The sequence below is a fragment of the Typopeltis vanoorti genome, chromosome 15, assembly GCF_054136105.1.
Source record: "Typopeltis vanoorti isolate ZY-2024b chromosome 15, IOZ_Tvanoo_1.0, whole genome shotgun sequence".
Lineage (NCBI taxonomy): Eukaryota > Metazoa > Arthropoda > Arachnida > Uropygi > Thelyphonidae > Typopeltis > Typopeltis vanoorti.
This window is the reverse complement of record NC_143563.1, coordinates 83,055,047-83,075,125: the sequence shown is the minus strand read 5'-3', so window position 1 is coordinate 83,075,125 and position 20,079 is coordinate 83,055,047. Positions and strand designations below refer to the sequence as shown.

At 35.2% G+C, this 20,079-nt stretch overlaps 1 protein-coding gene across 4 annotated transcripts in view; it reads left to right on the top strand.

Annotated features, from left to right (window-relative positions):
- The window catches only part of LOC150098935 (methyltransferase-like protein 25B), a 176,423-nt gene that overhangs the window by 58,411 nt on the left and 97,933 nt on the right, over nucleotides 1-20,079 (top strand). For 3 of the 4 annotated variants that reach the window (XM_090405564.1, XM_090405565.1, XM_090405563.1), the window contains one exon: nucleotides 15,113-15,215. The exons of the other annotated variant lie outside the window; for it this stretch is intronic. In XM_090405564.1, the coding sequence (XP_090261690.1) occupies nucleotides 15,113-15,215 (103 nt within the window). The remainder of the gene's footprint in view (nucleotides 1-15,112; nucleotides 15,216-20,079) is intronic. 4 annotated transcript variants of the gene reach the window in all.

Sequence of the window (20,079 nt, the reverse complement as noted above, 5' to 3'; positions counted from 1 at the left end):
TGACCGTCATCGGAACCTTCTGGTAATGAGTGTAGGGCTATGTCAAGGCTGCAAGTTGCATCTGCCAAATTAGGGCATTTGTGGTCGCTACATGGCTGTAGGCATGGCTTACTTTGTAAGTTCTGAATCGTCCAACATTTGGAAATTAGGTAGGGGCGGTGGACGTTGATAGAATTTTCATCGCATTTTATGGAAATAGTTTTCGGATATTCAAAGCATTGTTTCGTTGTCTTGTTTGTCTATGATTATGGCCTTGTCAATTTGGGGGATATGTTTTAGTTCAAAGGTGTAAGCTGCAATTTCTGTCTTCCTTGTACTCTGTGTTTTGTTTTTCTTTTTGATGTTGCGCTGTTTTTTTGTGTTCAGATATTCCGGAATGGGAATATTGCAATCCCTGAAGTGCTCTTGTAGTCTAGTCCATAAAGACCTAATTGTAGAGCCAGTGTAAGTGACGTCACAGTCTTTTTGACAAGGAAATTTGTAGACTACGTTGTGGTGTTCAAATATTTCTTTGTGAGTGAGAGATTTAGTAGGTTTTAGGAGAGTTGCTAATTTTTGGTTCGTGGTGAATACTAGCTTATAGTCTGTGTTTATGAAAATGTATTTGTAGGGTTGTATGTGTTTTGGATGTATGGTAATTTGATGACCATACGTGTCGGGATGTCTGTTTTGGTAGTATTATTGTTATGACTGGGATTTTGCCGTATTCTTCGCGTAATTTATTAGATGTGTGGGGTAGTTGTGATTTTTAAAAACCTGTGTTAAATACTTTAGTTCCGTGTTAAGATAATTGCTGTTGGTTGAGAATTTTGTAAGCATTGATAAATTGTGATAGGGTGACTGATTTTTTTGACGGAATATAGGTGGTATGAATTGAAATGGAGGTAGTTTCCGATATGCGTGGGTTTGTGGAATATCTTCGTAGCTATCCTGTTATGGCTTCTGATTAAAGTCAGGTTTAAGAAAATTGATGGATTTGTTCTGTTCTGTTTCCATGGTGAATTGTAATCTGTTGCTATAATCGTTGAGGGATGTTCATAAGGCGGAGATGTGTGAGGGTTTGCCAATGTATAGAATATCGTCTACGTATCTGCCATAAAAGGTGATGCCAGGGGGGGGGGGGGGGTGCGAGTAGAAGTGATTGAATGTGTGCCAGAAATAATTCTGCTAGATGTCCACTGATATTTTGGCCCATTGAAAATTTGAACATATAAGAAGTTGTTTAATTTAAAGAAGTTGGTGGCATGTTGTGAGTTTGATCAAGCTAATTATGTCATTTGGTGTTAATTTTGTGCGTGTGTAGTCCTCAGTGAGAAGTGTGTGTACGATGTCTAATGTTCTGAAGACATCCACGTTGGTGTATAAAGAAGTTGCATCTAGTGGGGTGAGGATATCATCATGGGATGGAGTAGTGTTATTTATTTTCCAGAATAGGTCGTTCCGTATTTTTGATCATACAGATAGACGTTGTTAGTAGTGGTTTGATGGGTTGGGCAACAAATTTAGATAAAGGAGCTGCGGAGGTGTTCTTGTAGGAGACTATGGGTCACATCAGATAACCGTCTTTGTGGGTTTTGATGTTCCCAAACATAAGGAGGGTGCATGTAGTGTGTGTGGGGGGGGTTGTGTCTCTCATTGTGGTTTTATCTATTTTGTTTTGACTTTATTAAATTGAAATTATATTAATAGTGTTTAAGAGGAGTAACATGGGAATTTTCCCAGAAACTATACTTCATTTTTATTGTGTTTGTAACCATAAAACCCTGCAACCATTGGCTCACTACTCATACCACCCCCTATTCTTCCCCCTCCGTGACACAAAATACACTTTAATAATAAGATTGTTTTTGCACTCGCTCCAAACACTAAGCTATGTCATGGGCTCACGTCATACTTTCAACGAATGTATAACCTTCACAAAAGTAACCTACCCGAAAACCATCCTCACATACACTGCGCAATAACATTCCTCAAGAATTGCCTACATCACAACGTCACGCAAACTTTGCTACAGTACGTGGTAACCGCTCCATTTCTGGGAATAAAAAAAATTGCCACCGAGCTTCACGTGCACTCATAAAGCAGCCCATACATGACAGATTCAGAAAGAAAAATCAAGCTTATTCATGCATCCACAATACAAAACGTAGACTGAAAACCTTATTGACCCCAAATGAATCAGCAGTTTTCTCTGAAAGTACCCAAACACACATCAACGACTACGCGCTGTTAACCGAAGCTCGACACACAAAAAAATGGTATGCCTTAACAGGCACAAAATACATAACACATACTGTTCCCAATCTTTCAGACACCACCGCCTCACGATCCACACATGACAACTCCATCAAAAATCTGTCACACCACATCCTCACACCTGACAAAATCACCATCCTAAACAAAGGACTAAACTTCACGAATAAACTATCCCCCTAAATATGTACCGAAAAAAGACATCATCATCAAAATCCAAGCGAAACTTGAAAATGACCCAAACAGAGACACAATATTCCAAAAAATAAACAACATTATAAATAGCAAAATAATAATAAAACCCAACATTACTCCCAACTTACAAAGAGTCTTTTTATCGTTAAAGAAGAACCCAGATATCATGATCACAAAAGCTGACAAAGGAGACACTGTAGTCATCATCAACAAAACGGATTACCACAACAAAATAATGGCCGTCTTAAACGACCAACACACCTACCAAAAAATCTACAATGATCCTACCTCTGACCTCATAAAACAAATAAAACAGCACCCTACACACCTTAAAAAGTCAAAACAAAATAGATAAAACCACAATGAGATACACAACCCCCCCCCTTATGTTGGGAACATCAAAACCCACAAAGACGGTTATCCGATAAGACCCATAGTCTCCTACAAGAACACCTTCACAGCTCCTTTATCTAAATTTGTTGCCAAACTCATCAACACTACTAACAACGTCTATCTGTATGATCAAAAATACGGACGACCTATTCTGGAAAATAACACTACTCCATCCCATGATGACATCCTCATCTCACTAGATGCGTCTTTATTACACCAACGTGGATGTCCTCAGAACATTAGACATCGTACATGCACTTCTCACTGAGGACCACACCCTACACACACACACACACACACACACACACACACACAAAATTAACACCAAATGACAATTAGCTTGATCAAACTCACAATATCCACCAACTTCTTTAAATTCAACAACTCCTTATAAGTTCAAATTTTTGGTCTCCCAGTGGGCCAAAACATCAGTGGACATCTAGCAGAATTATTTCTGGCACACATTGAATCACTTCTACTCCACCCATCCCTCCCTCTGGCATCACCTTTTATGGCAGAAATGTAGACGATATTCTATACATTGGCAAACCCTCACACATCTCTGCCTTACGAACATCCCTCAACGATTATAGCAACAGACTACAATTCACCATGGAAACAGAACAGAACAAATCCATCAATTTCTTAAACCTGACTTTAATCAGAAGCCATAACAGGATAGCTACGAAGATATTCCACAAACCCACGCATATCGGAAACTACCTCCATTTCAGTTCATACCACCTATATTCCGTCAAAAAATCAGTCACCCTATCACAATTTATCAATGCTTACAAATTCTCAACCAACAGCAATTATCTTAACACGGAACTAAAGTATTTAACACAGGTTTTTAAAAATCGCAACTACCCCACACATCTAATAAATTACGCGAAGAATACGGCAAAATCCCGTCTTAACAATAATACTACCAAAACAGACATCCCGACACGTATGGTCATCAAATTACCATACATCCAAAACACATACAAAGCCTACAAATACATTTTCAAAAACACAGACTATAAGCTAGTATTCACCACGAACCAAAAATTAGCAACTCTCCTAAAACCTACTAAATCTCTCACTCACAAAGAAATATTTGAACACCACGACGTAGTCTACAAATTTCCTTGTCAAAAAGACTGTGACGTCACTTACACTGGCTCTATAATTAGGTCTTTATGGACTAGACTACAAGAGCACTTCAGGGATTGCAATATTCCCATTCCGGAATATCTGAACACAAAAAAACATTGCAACATCAAAAAGAAAAACAATACACAGAGTACAGGGAAGACAGAAATTGCAGCTCACACCTTTGAACTAAAACATATCCCCCAAATCAACAAGGCCATAATCATAGACAAACAAGACAACGAAACAATGCTTAGAATATCCAAAACTATTGCCATAGAATGCAATGAAAATTCTATCAACGTCCACTGCCCCTACCTAATTTCCAAATGTTGGATGATCCAGAACTTACAAATTAAACCACGCCTCTGGCCATGTAGTGACCACAAATGCCCTAATTTGGCAGATGCAACTTGCAGCCTTGACATAGCCCTACGCTCATCCCCACAAGGTTCCGATGATGGTCAGATGACGTCCGAAACGGTCCACACCGCATTAACCCCTGTCCCAGTTTCCACATAAGGATATTCTTCTCCTTCATTCCCTCCCACAAAAAATGCAGCCCAAAACAAAACAAAACAAAAAAAAATAATAGTAATATATATATTTATATATATATTATTAATAGTAACCCGGGTTTCCAATCTTATTTCCCGCGTCAAAACGCATCCCCATGTTCTCTCCCCCCGCCATTTATAAACAACCTTCAGCAAGATCTTGGAATTGGAAGGCATCATAGAACCAAAAACAAGGTATGTACAAAATTTTTTCCACCTCTTTTATCCTGCCATTTTGCCTTCTATACTCACCCATAATGCCCTAAAATATATATATATATACACACACACACACACACACACTCCTTTTTTGAGTAATGTTAGCCAATGTATTAAAATAAGGGACACTCCTAAACAAAAACAAGCTATAATATCCGTAATTATATTAATAGTGTTTAAGAGGAGTAACATGGGAATTTTCCCTGAAACTATACTTAATAAATTAATATAAATATAGAATTATTTGTTTCCTTAACTTTTTTCCTTTAATAAGCAATCCGCTTTGTTAGGATTTTAATAATGATTATGGTAATTTCTTGCATTAATCTAGTTTCTTGCTTGATTAAAACAAATTTAATTGACATTTGACTAAAATATTTGCATATTTATGCTTAGGTACTGATTTACACTCATAATGCAATTTAATGGAAAACTAGGAACTTGCCGAGTAGTCAGCTGCTACAGGTTGTCATCTACCCATCGTCTAACTCAACAAAATAGCCATTAGTGTGCTTAGCCTTGTAACTTTGCAGTAGTGCCTTGTTTAGATATCATATGGCCTGTAGAATGTGCCAGGCACAACTTGCCTCTTAAATGTTGCCAACAACATCGGGTTCAATGTGGCTAATATCTTGTCACAAACATTGCTGCCAAAAAGAAATCTCTCCATTAGCCAGCTCTGTGCACTATGTGAATTTTGCAAAGACTACAACTTAATCATTACCAGAGCTGGCAAAGACAATGCCACTGTTATCCTCAATTTCAGTGATTATAATGAAAAATTGAATGTGCTGCTCTGAGACTGCACCACTTATAAACCGGTGGATCATGATACCAACAAGTCTCAGAAAAAAATGTTAAAAAGGCTTCCAAAAAATGTCACTACTTGGTCTCCTGAAGTTGTTAAAAAATCATCCCTAACATTTTAGTTTATCCAGATATATAGATTAACTAAAATTTATGAATCCAATTACTCTCTCCATCCCACAGTAGACACTACAGACTCCTCCCTCCTTTAAATTAGCTGAACATTTAGCAAAATCTTTAATTCCATTTATGGCCATATTTTTTATATAAAAAATTCCATACAAATATTCTTCTTTTTGACATTCTAAATTTACTAAAAAATGCTCTCCACTCTGACTTGATTGATCTCTTTAATTTTGCTATTACTTCTCTTGGAAGGGCACCTTATATAAACCGATAAAGGTACTTCGATGGGTTCCCCCCCCCCCCCAGCCAATTTTTATATGTACATAGAAGCATTTTAAAAAACATGCTCTTGATACTGCCACTCTCAAACCTTCTATTTGGTTAAGATATGTTGATCATATGTTTTCTATTTGGCCTCATGGCTCACACATTGACTCTTTCCTCCTCCACCTCAACAGTCAGCATTGTATCATCCCATTCACTATAGAAAAGAGAAAATAACAGCTTGCTTTTTTAAGACACTAATCACACATCTGCCCATTGGCACCCTTTCTTTTGCAGTTTACAGAAAACTCCCTCACACAGGTAGATACATACATCAACTTTCTCATCATCCTCCTTCTCAACAATGTGATGCTATCAAAACCCTTGTCAGCAGAGCCTCCAACCTCTGTTTCACCCAAGCTTCCCTTACAGCTGAACTCACCTTTATGTGCTAGATACCAGATATCTTTTTATCCATTGGTTACAATGCCAAAAAGATCTATAAATTATCTATCCCTTCTACCTCCTCACATCCCTCTCAACATAAAGACTACACTTTTATCTTTAAATATCTGCACGTTCATTAAAGTTAATTACTGGGGTTATCATATAATTTATTGTTTATAAAGATTACAGTAATGCCATTACTATCTATCTCTATATCCAGAACGCTTCAGAAAAAATAGCCAGGACTTTAAAGAAATATAATCTTTCTGCTGCTTTTAAGCCTCATATGAAACTGGCTTCCCTTCTCTGCTATCCTAAGGATCCACTTCCTTTCCACTTTGCTTCAGTGTTTACAAGATTCCTTGTTCTGTTAACATCCAAATAGATGAATACAAAAAATACATCTACTGCCTCAACTATGGTCAGTCAGGTCTAGCTGACCAAGCCTTGGATACCTTGTACAAAATCAGATGGAAGAGAACTGTAATGCTCCATCACAGTAAATACAACCCTAAAAACCAACCTAATCTTAATGAATATGGTTGTGTTCAACTTCCCAGGTCCTTCTTCACTCTCCTGCCCAGCAACTAAGCATGGTCAACAGCACTCCCCCCCCCCCCATAAGACTCCAGTCTTTATGCAGTCTAATTTCATTTCTTCTACTTATTGTGTCTTGCATGCGTTATTACAATTTTAACATGGTATTCTTGGACATCTTTGTGACAGAAGAAATATTGAAATATTAAACCTGCGGTTTGATTATTTCTCTTTGTGCTGTAGTTATTCCATTGAATTGTATTATAAGACTAAAATATTCCATCTTTCCTTCATCCCAAGCTTACTTAAAGAAAAAAAAAAAAAAGTCTTATTAGCATACAGGTATGCTTCAAACTACACATCTTTATTTATTCTATTCACAAATGAAATTCTTAGGAATAATTTTCAAGATATAGTGAGTTGCATAATATCTAACCTCCTGTCAATGGATCTTTCAGTTTTCTGACAATGGCTTAATTTTTCCATTGATCTGAAGTTTTACTGTTAACTGTACCTCTGACCTTGATAATCCCCTAGTTCTGCTTTTCATGTTATAATAGGCTTAGTTGTGCCTTTGATCATAATATCTGATTTTCTAAACAAGTGATCTTCTTTGAATTGGGGAGGGGATTAACTCTCTCTCCCTCTGATCCCATCATCATCAAATTCCTGATATATAGACCCTCAAGGGTTGAACAGGATATGATAATACTACATGAAAAATTTACATCATTACCAACTTCATATCTACAATTTTCCTCCAAATCAGTCTGTTAAATGTCAAGACTTCAATATTATCAGGTCTAATATTTCTGTCTTCTAAGGCACTTTTTACTGTATCAATCCATCTATATCTTGGTCTTCCTCTGGACCTTTTTTTTTTTCCTGCCAACCTGGCAGGGAACACTTGTTTTACTAATCTTTCCTCTCTCATTCTGTTTAAGTGTCCATACCACCTGAGATTAGCTCTGCTAACACATTCCTGGATGCTGACAATGTCAAGTTCTTTCGTAATATCATTTTTAATATGATATTGCCATTGATGTCATCTGTTCATATCCCTAATCTTTCTCAGGACTCATATCTGTGGTCTCTAGTCTTTGGTCAAGTGTTTTACTTCTAACCCAGCTCTCATATCCATAAGTTAAAACTGGTTTAAACTGTCTTGTATACAGCTAATTTAGTGTTTTGGCTAATTTCTCTCTTATTCCATATGAATTTATTCAGTTGATTTCCTACCATATCAGCTTTGTTGATTCTGCTGTCTATTTCCATATTTAACTTACCATCTTCACCAAAAATCATGCCTAAGTAGCTGCAATGTTTTACTTGTTCTGTAAGGTCTCCATTCACAATGCAGTGAATGGAGAATTTTCAATTTTGATCATTTTGATATTTTAAACTTTTCTGCCTATTTTCTTTGTCTTTTTAATGCTGACCTTCATACCATATCTATTACAACAGTTATTCAATTTAGTCAGGGAATCTTGCAGACTTGTAGCAGATTTATTTAGAAGTATAACATCATCCGCATAAAGCAAAGAGCTGAGATTAACACCTCCAATTTTGATATCAGGTTTAATGCCACTTTCCTTCATAATGTGATCCATATAGATAATGAATAAGAGAGGGAATAATGTACATCCTTGTCTGACACCATATTTAACATTAAATCATCTTCCTGTACTTCCTTCATTTCTAACTGCTGACTTACAACTCAAATAAAGACCGAGTATTTGCTTGATATAATGCCCCATTAACACCATATAACTGTAGCGTTTGGAATATCGTCTCCCTTGGCACCTTGTCACGTGCCTTTTCTAGATCAAGAAAACTTAAATACAATCTTTGTTATAATCCCATGATTTCTCAACTGTCTGTCATAAAGTTGAAATCTGATCCTGACAGCCTCTATTTGGCCTGAATCCAGCTTGTTCTTCACCAAGCTTCTTTTCCACAATCCTTCTCAACCGTTTCTCAAGTATACTTGCATATATCTTACCAGGAACACTCAGTAAAGAAATATCTCTGTAATTCTCACATTTAGTTTTATTTCTCTTTTTATATATGGGTACAATGAGAGCTCTACTCCAATTATCTGGAATTCATCACTTTCTCCAGGCCTTCTAAGCTATGCAGTGCAGCCATTGTACAACATTTATACCTCCATACGAGGGCATTTCTGGTCGACTATCTTCTACTTCAAGTATGGATATGTATTCCGGACTGAATGCCTGGTCAGTGTTTTCTGCCACTGTGCTGTCATCACTGCTTGTTTCATTTAGCAGTTTTTCAAAGTAATTATTCCATACTTCAAGGATATCTTTTTCTCCTGTTTTCACGTCACCTTTATCATCTCTAATTCCTTCTACCAGCACTCTTTCCTCCATTTCTGAGCTTCTTCAACAATGTTCCAGAATATCTTGCCACCTTCTTGATATATATTTTCTATGTTCTTGCCAAAGTCCTCCCATGACTTTTGTTTAGCCAGTTTTACATAGTGTTTAGTTTTCTTACATTTGTCTCTGTATTCTCTCAGAGCACAGGCTGACTTATTTGCCAGGAACTTATGATATGCTTTCTTCTTTTCCTTCACTGCCTCTTTTACTTCTTGTGTCCACCATGGAGTTCTGATTTTTCTATCCTTGTACACAACCTCACCACATGGCTCTTTGGTTGAATCAATCATGGTTTTCTTCACAACTTGCAACTGAATCTCCAAGGTTTGGTTCCTGCTCTTAAACTGTTTACTTTTTTTTTCAATCATGTTTGTGTATTTTAGTCTACAGTTCTGAGAGCTGCCCAACTTTTATTATCTTTAAAATTTCTTACATTTTATTCTTTTCAATATGAAATTCAGTTTTATCCTGCTCAAGAGTAAATGGTGATCACTTCCAATTTCAAATCCTCTGCACACTCAGGTGTCCTGCACCAGTGGGAAAACATCACTATCACCAATAACATAGTCAATGAGACTTTTCTTATTCCTAGCCTCTTCTCTGCATGTGAATTTGTGCACATTTTTATGTTGGAACATTGTGTTAGTAGTAACCAGTCCATGTCCTGAGCAAAAATCCAATAAGTATTTGCCATTATTATTAGCTTTGCTCTTTTCTCCAAATTTTCCCAAAATATTTTTGTATGTCTGACAATCATTTCCTACTCTGCTATTTAGATCCCCAACAAGGACCGATTTTTCCCTTTTCATTGTGTCAGTTGCTTTCTCTAAAGCCTCAAAAAAATTCCTCCACTTCTACCTTAGTAGAACCTTCTGTGGGACCATAGGCACAAATAATTCTCATTGTCCAGTTTCCCATTCTCATATTTGCCCACACCACTCTACTTGAGACTGCCTGCCATTCAAGAAGATTAGCCTCGTATTTAGTGTTGAATACTATGGCTACTCCTTTTTTTTTCCTTGATTGTCATTGCCTGAATATATCATTTTGTATTTATTGCTCAGAAAGATCTCACCAGTTTTTGCCTTTTTTTGTTTCAGTCACACCTATTATGTTGATCTGGTACTTATCCAATTCGTCAGCTAGCTCCATTTCTTTGCCATTCAGGCTTCTTATGTTGATAGTACCGATCTTTAACTCTGGTAATGTTGAGTTGGGATAAGTTTTAGGATTTGTTCCAGTAGCTAACTTTTCACTGTTTGCCCTGGTTCCCTGACAAAAACAACGGGGGGCCTTTTACTGGACTATGCCCCAGCCGGCATAAAGTTCTGTCGTGTTGTACCATCATTTAAATTTTTGGTTTAATCCAGTAAGAAAACAATTTGGTCGGCTAAATCCCAAATTGCCAGTCCATCCTCATCCGTTCAGTATCCAGGTAGATACCTAACAGAGTGCACCATGAGAAGGTGAGGATTGGACATTAGATCAGAAGCCGTGGTCAGTTCTCTGCATTCCTTTGAAGGCTATGTTGAAGTCTCCTCTCAGTTATATAGCTTTGACCCTTAAGCACCCTCTCTGATCCCTTCCCCTTTAATTCTGGCTTAATAAAAATCTGTGACCAATGTAATCGCTTCGTGTGGTTATGAAGTAGTAATACTTTTTTTTTAATGTAAATTTCACCTAAAAAGGTTCTAAAGCTTTATATATTTTAGTACTGGGTTTGGCTCAATGTTCCCTCTAAGCTGTGTAAGCATGTGCCTAGTAATTGAGCCCACAAAATTTTTTTCTTTTAGAATTTCTAATTTACATTGGATGCTTTTTGAACATATGGTAATAACAACAAAGTCATAGCAATAACGACAAATTATATGATAAATCAAACTTGTCACTTATTTTATTTAATACTTTCTACATTGTCTCCACTCCAATATTACTCTTGCCCATTCTATGTATATGAACATACCTGGTGGAGAAAAGAATAATTCTCTCAAGTTTCTGAATGCCATAAATGAAATAGCAGCATCTGCATTTCACACATTGGTAGTTGATGAGAATATTGATAGATCAGTGACCAAACATTTCAAACCTGTACTTTAAATTTAGATCTGTCTGTAAAGTCTTCTGTCGATCTTCAACAAAAATGGGTAAATTTGTAGAAATGGAATTGTTCTAAATGTGAATCAGTGGCTTTCAAATCACTTAACGAAATACATTGGTTGTGTAGACATTTTGCACTTCAAGCTATTCACAATTACGATCTATGTTAATTATTTTGACAAGAGAAATAGAATGGTCTTGAATCTAAATACTACTTCTAAAACAGAATCATTGATATGGCAAAGACTGCAGGGAGAAACTATACCTTGCAGCCCTAGATATATTGATAGAGTATGAACTAGAGTATGAAAAGTGCATACTAGGCTTAAAGGCATAGAATTTTCTCTTTTAGAACTAACGTAATTTGCATATGTGGTATTTAAGTAGCTGAAGGAGTAAGCATAGGAGTAGATTTCTGTTATAGAAATATTTAGCATGCAATTTAACATAAGACCTTTTAAAGAAGATGGCTTTAATTTTAGCTGTGTGAAATTAAGAGTTTGTGACTTGTGACTTGTAACTTGTGCTGTTGTGAACATAGAGAGAGACTGCAGACTTATGCACAAAATGTTTTTTAAGCATACGTGAGCTGGCAAAAATTAGGGGGTTACATTGGTTGAGCTAAAGGTTGGTAATCCAATAACTTTGTTCTAGAAATCAAATGTACTTCTTCAAGCCACTTGTCTATCTGCAATCATCTGCCATTTGAAGATGACTTTAACCCAGCCTTTAACTGCAGCCAGATGATCAATGAAACATGTTTATATTTTCACACTAGATGGTGGTAAATTAATACAGAAAAAGGAAAAAAAGTGTTGGAATTTGTAGGTTGCCTATATTCCTGGCCATGGGATTTTGCCATACATCAGGCAAGTGATGTATGGCAAAATGCCCTAGGATAAATCCCGTTTGTGATAGAAAAAACTTTTTTGATCTTCCTCAGCCAGGACTAAATTCCTTGCACATTCAGCAGACATTACTGTGAGATTTAGCAAGGCTTGTTACCACCTTATCATATTAGAATTACTCTTATGTCAATTTTGTGACATATTGGAAGGGCCCACAAATGTAGGGACTTAGTGGGGAGAAAACCTCAATTTAGAGAGCATGTGACAAAAAGTATCATGCAGATATTATTAAAATAAATGTTTTTGTATCTCTACATAACATGGTGAGGGGGAATCTAGATTGAGAGTATATTGCAAGAATAATAGGAAGTGTATATATAGGCTGGTATGTTGTACATCAAAGAACTGTTTGATTTCTTCAAGTTAAAATTTTTCTTTAGTTTTTCTATAATTTTAAAATGTATGGTGGCAGTATCTCCCATTCAGAGTGAAAAATGTTGTTAATACTAACCGTTAAAATGTTAGCAAGTAAACCCATTTTGAAATAAAATTAATTTAGGATTAAATTTTTTTGTTATATGCATTTATAAAATATAATTATTTGGTATGCTTAATTGTATGAATGAATAATATGAACACACACAACACGCCACACACCTTTCACTGTAAAAAAACAAACAAACTTGGTTCACATAACAAACTGGAAAAGTCGTATAGATATGGTAATACCTATTTCGTATAGGTGAAGTTGCATGTGATGAAAAAGAGGGTGCAAGGAGCACATTTTTTACATGGAGAGAGTTGTTGGTGAGTGGAATGCATTGTGATTTCAGGAAGTGTAAATAATTTAAAATGTCAATATGATAGACATGTTGTTGGGTGAATGGTCCTCCCATGAAGAGTCTATTGACTCCATGGAAGTTACTGTAATAATAATTACAGTAACTTCCTAATATCAGGGTGGTCTAAAAAGTTCTCGGCCTAACAATGAAAAAACAAAATTTATAATTTCAAAATTATTTTTATTTTTCAACATTATCTCCCTTAGGACTAATACATTTATTCTAGCGATGGTCCAGCATTATCCCATCCCTGTAGTGGTTCTCAGTAAGATCTGTAAAATACCCCTCTACAGCTGCAATCACCTCTTGATTCGAAGAAAAACGCTGACCAGCAAGGAAAAGTTTGTTTTGGGAAGAGATAGAAGTCACAGGGAACCAAATCTGGGGAATAGGGTAGATGTTCTAACAATTCATAGTGCAGATCCTTTAATTTTCCCATTGCCAAAATACTTTTGTGGGCAGGTGCATTGTCCTGATAAAAGATGATTTTTTTTTTTTTTTCCCTTCTGCAAACCGGGTCTTTTCTCATGAATTTTTTCATCTAGTCTGGTTAAAAGATCGGAATAATATTCCTCGGTTATTGTTTTACCCTTTTCAGGATAATCAATAAACAAAATGCCTTTAGCATCCCAAAACAGCGATGCCATGACTTTTCCTGCTGATGGAACTGACTGTCTTCTTTGGTGCTGAACCTGGCTTCTGTCCACCACTGTTTTGACTGCTGTTTGGATTCTGGTGTGTAATGGTGAATCCAAGTCTCATCCATGTAATAAATCGATTCGCAAAATCAGTTTTATTCTTGTTAAAAACGCTCCAAGCACTGTTCAGATATTTTCATGCGAGTGCGTTTTTGATCTGCTGTGAGATAGCACGGCACCCACCTTGCGCAAAGCTTTTTCACATGCAATTCTACATGCATAATATATCCATCAGCAATTTCACACATTTTGACTCGCTGGTCATCCAATACCATATCGTGCACTTGATCAATGATTTCTGGTGGTGTTATACTTTTTTGGACGTCCTTCACATGGATTATCTTCAAGGCTGGTACAGCCACATTTAAACTCAGCAGCCCATTTCTTAATTGTTGAAAATGAAGGAGAAGAGTGCTCATAAACTTTTATGAACTTTGAATGAATTTCTTTTGGCATTAAACCTTCTTTTACAAAGAATTTTATGACCGCACAATACTCAATTTCATCCATTTCAAGGGATACAGACAACACTTTTGCTTCAGACAGCTGTATAAAACGAACTACTTGATAGAATGACTTGCAATTTCACATGGATGCTCTTATGACAGATGTGCCAACTTAGAAAAAAAAAAAAACCTTGCAGGTAGTTCAAGGGTCCATTGCTGAACTCGACTCACAGGTAGTAGGAAGAATTGACTAAGTAGAAGTAGGAACATGGATCAGGCATTATATTTAGCAGGATATGCTACTTATCCAGGTTGAAACTGCTTTGGTGAAGATTGTAAAGAAATGTTAGAAAAAGGATCCTTAAGAACATTATGGGTAGTTTATATGATCACTCATGCTGAAAGTGCAATTATTACTTTTCATAAACAGCTAGTTAAATATGTTACATGCATATATTAAAATTTCTTATGTTGTTATTATAATCATATTCTTTTAAAAATGCATATGAAAGATTAATTTATATTAATCTATAATGAAGTGTATCTATAAGGAAAGTCTGACAGGCAGAGTGAGAACAAACTGTGTTATTTTTTGTAGTTAGATAATTTCTGTGATGTTTGTTATTGCTTTAACATTAGAATTTTTGGAATAATATTTGTAACTTGGAGGATAATTTTACTTAACTGTTTGGTGTGAATGATATTTAAATATACATTAAAGTGGTCTTCAGTTAAACATATATTAAAATTGATGGTTTAACTGAAGACTGCATTTTTCAGAATGGGAAGTGAAGGTTTTTAAAATTTTGTGTAATGGTATATTAATCAATAAAAACTATATATTTAGGGTTATTTAGGTCAAGTTTTACATCATCATTTTGGATATACCGTTATTGGATTGGAAAGTACTTCATTCAAAGCTCAGTTTGCTAAAGACAGGCTGATTAAAGGTATGTTTAAAATGGATCCATAACAAAATTTCAGAATAGGGCAATCTTGTTGTGTTTTTAAGCTGTGTGCTTGATCACCAGATGGGCATGCAAAGAACTATTTTAGTTTCTTTACATGTTTTGATGTTGTTTGTGATACATATATAGATGAAACATTTATTCTAAATTTGGAATGCATGATTTTTATAAAAGAACAAGAAATATCCATTATTTATTTATTTACTATATAAAACAGGCAAATGATATTTGTGCTTTTAAACTTGAAAAATTTAATTTTGAATTTTTGTTGATCACGAGCTTAAAGTTATAAGCAAAAAAAAAAACTTTAGCATGAGCTCGCTTGGTATCGTGCTACTTGCATATATCCCCCCTGGTTCTCTAACAAATAGTCAGAAAACTAGGGCTATTAACCTCCCAACCGGCCGGTGCAGATGAAATATTCAACACTCCCTAGCTATTTTCATGGATCAAAACTTCGTCTGCATTCTACCTTTTATCATGCCATTACCTTCCTCCGCCGTTAATCTCGTTACGGCTATTCTATAGCATTAGTGGATTAACTGTTGCTGAGTGACCTTTGTGTCCCCTCCCCCTGTCTTTACGTCTATTGTGTTGCTTAGAATTTCATTTACTGTCCTAAGTTATTTGACCTTTCTTGCCTCTAAAATGATTTATTGTGTCTCTTCCCAAAAATTGAAACCAATTTCACATATGCGAAAAAAAAATCAATCCTGAAATGCCCACTGATCAGCTTTTGCAATGAATCTATTTAGTGATAGTGAATTTGGTGTATTTTATTCTACAAATCAGTGCACCGGAAGAGATGCACTGATTGTTCTTCCACTTTACGTATAATAATTGAATAATTTTTTTTCGAATTTTAAAATTTTCAAATGTTTGCTTTGAAAATATTATGTCAAATATTTATATTTTTAAATAATATTTATTGAAATAAATATGTCCTTTTTCTTTCGTTTCTAGTGAAATAGCATTATATGGATTATAACATTTCAGATTTAGAAACGATTTTTTGTTATTCATAAAGACAAAATAAAAAAAAAATGTTAAAATGCTAAATTGCTTTACTCGGTTTCCGATTGTGTCTTTTTGGTATCAAAAATTTATATCCAATGATATTTTAGCAGTGATTCTTCCCCTTCGTCATTTATTTATTTATTTGTATTATGCATATTACGATAATATCTAGTGCATAACGTCGTAGATATGTTGAAAATATAATGTGAAAAATATCATATACGGAATGATTCAACATTTTTGCTCATTTTGAAGATTTTCTAATGCTTCCCCCCCCCCCCCCCTCCTTATTCTCTCTTGGAACTGAATTGCATAACTACTCTAAATTTCTATACAGGTTTGAAAGCTTTTCTAGACAGCATTCAAAATCAATTACTTAATTTTACCATTTTGACAAAAGATATACGGCAATCAGATTGTATCGTGAAGCTTCTAAATCTGTTCTATTTATTTGCAATCTAAAACCAGCTGTTCTACTGCCCGCTGAAATGATGTGAAATTTTAGAAAAAATATGCTATATTTTCACCATGCAAAACTGTTTATATGCATACCACACAAAAGAAAGTTCAGTAGTATTATTTGTGTTTGTTTTTCTTTTAAAAAAATCTAAATATTACTTCTTCTGCTGCTGGAAGCTATTTCTGAAATAATCTACGTCTTATAAATACTTGGTAATTCTACAAATCAGTGCACCGGAAGAGTTGCACTGATTGATCTTTCACTTTACGTATAATAATTGAATAATTTTTTTTCGAATTTCAGAATTTTCAAATGTTTGCTTTGAAAATATTATGTCAAATATTTATATTTTTAAACAATATTTATTGAAATAAATATGTCCTTTTTCTTTCGTTTCTAGCGAAATAGCATTAAATGGATCATCACATTTCAGTTTTAGAAACGATTTTTTTGTTATTCATGAAGACAAAATAAAAAGAAAATGTTAAAATGCTACATTGTATTACTCGGTTTCTTTCCGATTGTGTGTCTTTTTGGTATCAAAAATATATATCCAATGATATTTTAGCAGTGATTCTTCGCCTTCGTCATTTATTTATTTATTTGTATTATGCATATTACGATAATATCTAGTGCACATCCTCGTAGATATGTTGAAAATATAATGTGAAAAATATCATATACGGAATGATTCAAAATCCTGTTTCATTTTGAAGATTTTCTAATGCTTTCCCCCCCCCCTCCTTATCCTCTCCTAGAACTCACAGGTTTGAAAGCTTTTCTAGACAGCATTGAAAATCAATTACTTAATTTTACCATTTTGACACAAGATATATGGCAATCAGATTGTATTGTGAAACTTCTAATTCTGTTCTATTTATTTGTAATCTAAAACCAGCTGTTCTACTGTCCGCTGAAATTATGTGAAATTTTAGAAATAATATGCTATATTTTCGCCATGCAAAATTGTTTATATGCATACCACACAAAAGAAAGTTCAGTAGTATTATTTGTGTTTGTTTTTCTTTTAAAAAAATCTAAATATTACTTCTTCTGCTGCTGGAAGCTATTTCTGAAATAATCTACGTCTTCTAAATACTTGGTAATATCCTCTTAGCTGGAGGAAAAGTTGAAGGCTTATTACTCTTAGTGCTATTGAGAAGAAAGGGGAGAACACTAAAGTGCCCCAGGCTGTAGTGCAAAATATGTCAAGAATGTCTTGTTTCCTTTTCGATTGTTGATTACCTATATTCTAACAGAAATACTGATATTTCGTTTACATGCTTATACATTATTTATGCCAAAAGAATTGCTTAATTTATAATGATCAGTTTCACTTTTATTATCAAAAATTAGAAATTAAATCATACAATTATCTTGAAAAAGAGGATTTGAATTATTTTCAAAGAAAAGGTGCATATGCGTTTCATAATCTTCTTTTATTTTTTGGGGGGGGGGATATAGACCTAAGCAATCTGCGGATATTTCAGATAATTTATTTCATAAATCGTTCGCAAGACAGCTGTTACAAACGTAAATCACTTGGGGAACATACCCATTCATTTTAGTGTAAAATAGTAGCAAAGGTTCAGTTACTTTAGATATCTAATCTAGAAGAAAATGTTATGTCTGCTGAGATTAGAATCATACGTGAATAATTTTTCTGACATGATTTCTCTATTCGTTATAATGTAACCAATTTCCAGATTTTTTTCCCTCCTGCAGACTTCATGTTGTATGCAGTGATTTCTTCTTTGAACTATAAGAAAAAAAATCAGATAACAGGAGAAAAATATGTAGTATTTTCTTTTCCACTGGCTGAATTTACAATGTTCTTTCTTTGTGTTTTGAAGAGAAACTGCAAATGACTTTTTTCTTACTATTTTTGCCATTATAACATCTCATATAATTATAAGAGTGACATTTTACCGTTTTTCTCCCACACGAGAAACAGAAATAAGGTGGTAATAATATTGTTGATTTTGCCAAACTTCACTGTAGCAGAAATTTTTATTACAAAACTTTGTAATATATATACAGGGTGTTCGGGATAAATTTGACAGTTTCGTAAGGAAAAAGAAAATCTTCTTTGTATCTATTAAATTTAATGAATTGACAAAAAAAACATTACAGGCAGAGTTAATTACAATACTATCAACAAGATTTACTCAAAATAACCACCATTAGCATCGATCACAGCTTCAATTCTGCTTCGGAACCTCGAACAAGCTGATGCTACAGTCTCCCTGGGAAGGGCCGCAAAAACTGTTTTAATTTTATCCATTAACTGGGCTTTTGTATTACTGGAAGTGCGATTGGTGTCTTTTTCAACTGCGCCCCATACAAAATAATCCATGGGGTTAAGGTCTGGGGAGTTTGGAGGCCAAACATTTGGACTGGTGAAGTCGTAGAAATTTTCAGACAACCATTTTTGACTTTTCCCAGAGGTGTGGCAAGGGGCCGAATCCTGCTGCCATACATACGGCCTACCATTGGCTACCCTTGTTATCCAGGGCTTGACTACAGTTAGCAACTCCACGAACAAAGCCCGAATTCCAATGCCAGGGTTCTTCAACACCTGTTCCTGCAGATTTGCGAGGAATTCTGCTGTACGAACGCAATCGGATCGTCTGCTAGGGATCTTTCTTCTTGCTACATCCTCGTAGTCACCATTGCAAGTCTCTAGTTCATGCCTGATTGTTTTTACTGTATTCAGGGAGCATTGGGCAGCAGTCGTAATATCCTTATTTTGATGGCGGGCACGAATCATCATGATACAAGTTATTCTCTTCCATGATTCAGGTGGGTTCCAGCTATCCATCCTTTCTGACATCTTGTATATGAATGAAGAAGGGTCCAAACTTTTAAATGAAGAGAAGTGTGTGTTAATACATGTAACTTACGGAAAAATATAATTAATTATAAATATGTCAAATTTATCCCGAACACCCTGTATATATATATATATATCTCCGAAACAAGAAATTTGGAACCCATATCACATCAATGTTGAGTGTTGGCAAGGTGAAAATGTTCCCGTTATTATTTATATATTTCATTTATTAACTAGGGGGGCTATGCCCAACCCCCCGTGTTCCGGTACGGTAGACCAGTTCTCCTTCAATTGTGATAACTCGAAAGGGGGTTCAGCCCCTGAATTCTGATGACTCGAATTTTGAAGACTCGACACTCAGGGTAGCCCCTGAGTTTCAAAACGTTTCGATAAACATGCCATAAAAAGCTTATCATTTTATATATATATAGGGTAGATTTTATTTCATTATTTTTTATTGTTTTGATGAAATACTTTACCTGGAATACTCCTTCCAGTTTCTCTGTGTCATAAAAAGAACTTAAAAATTAGCCTTC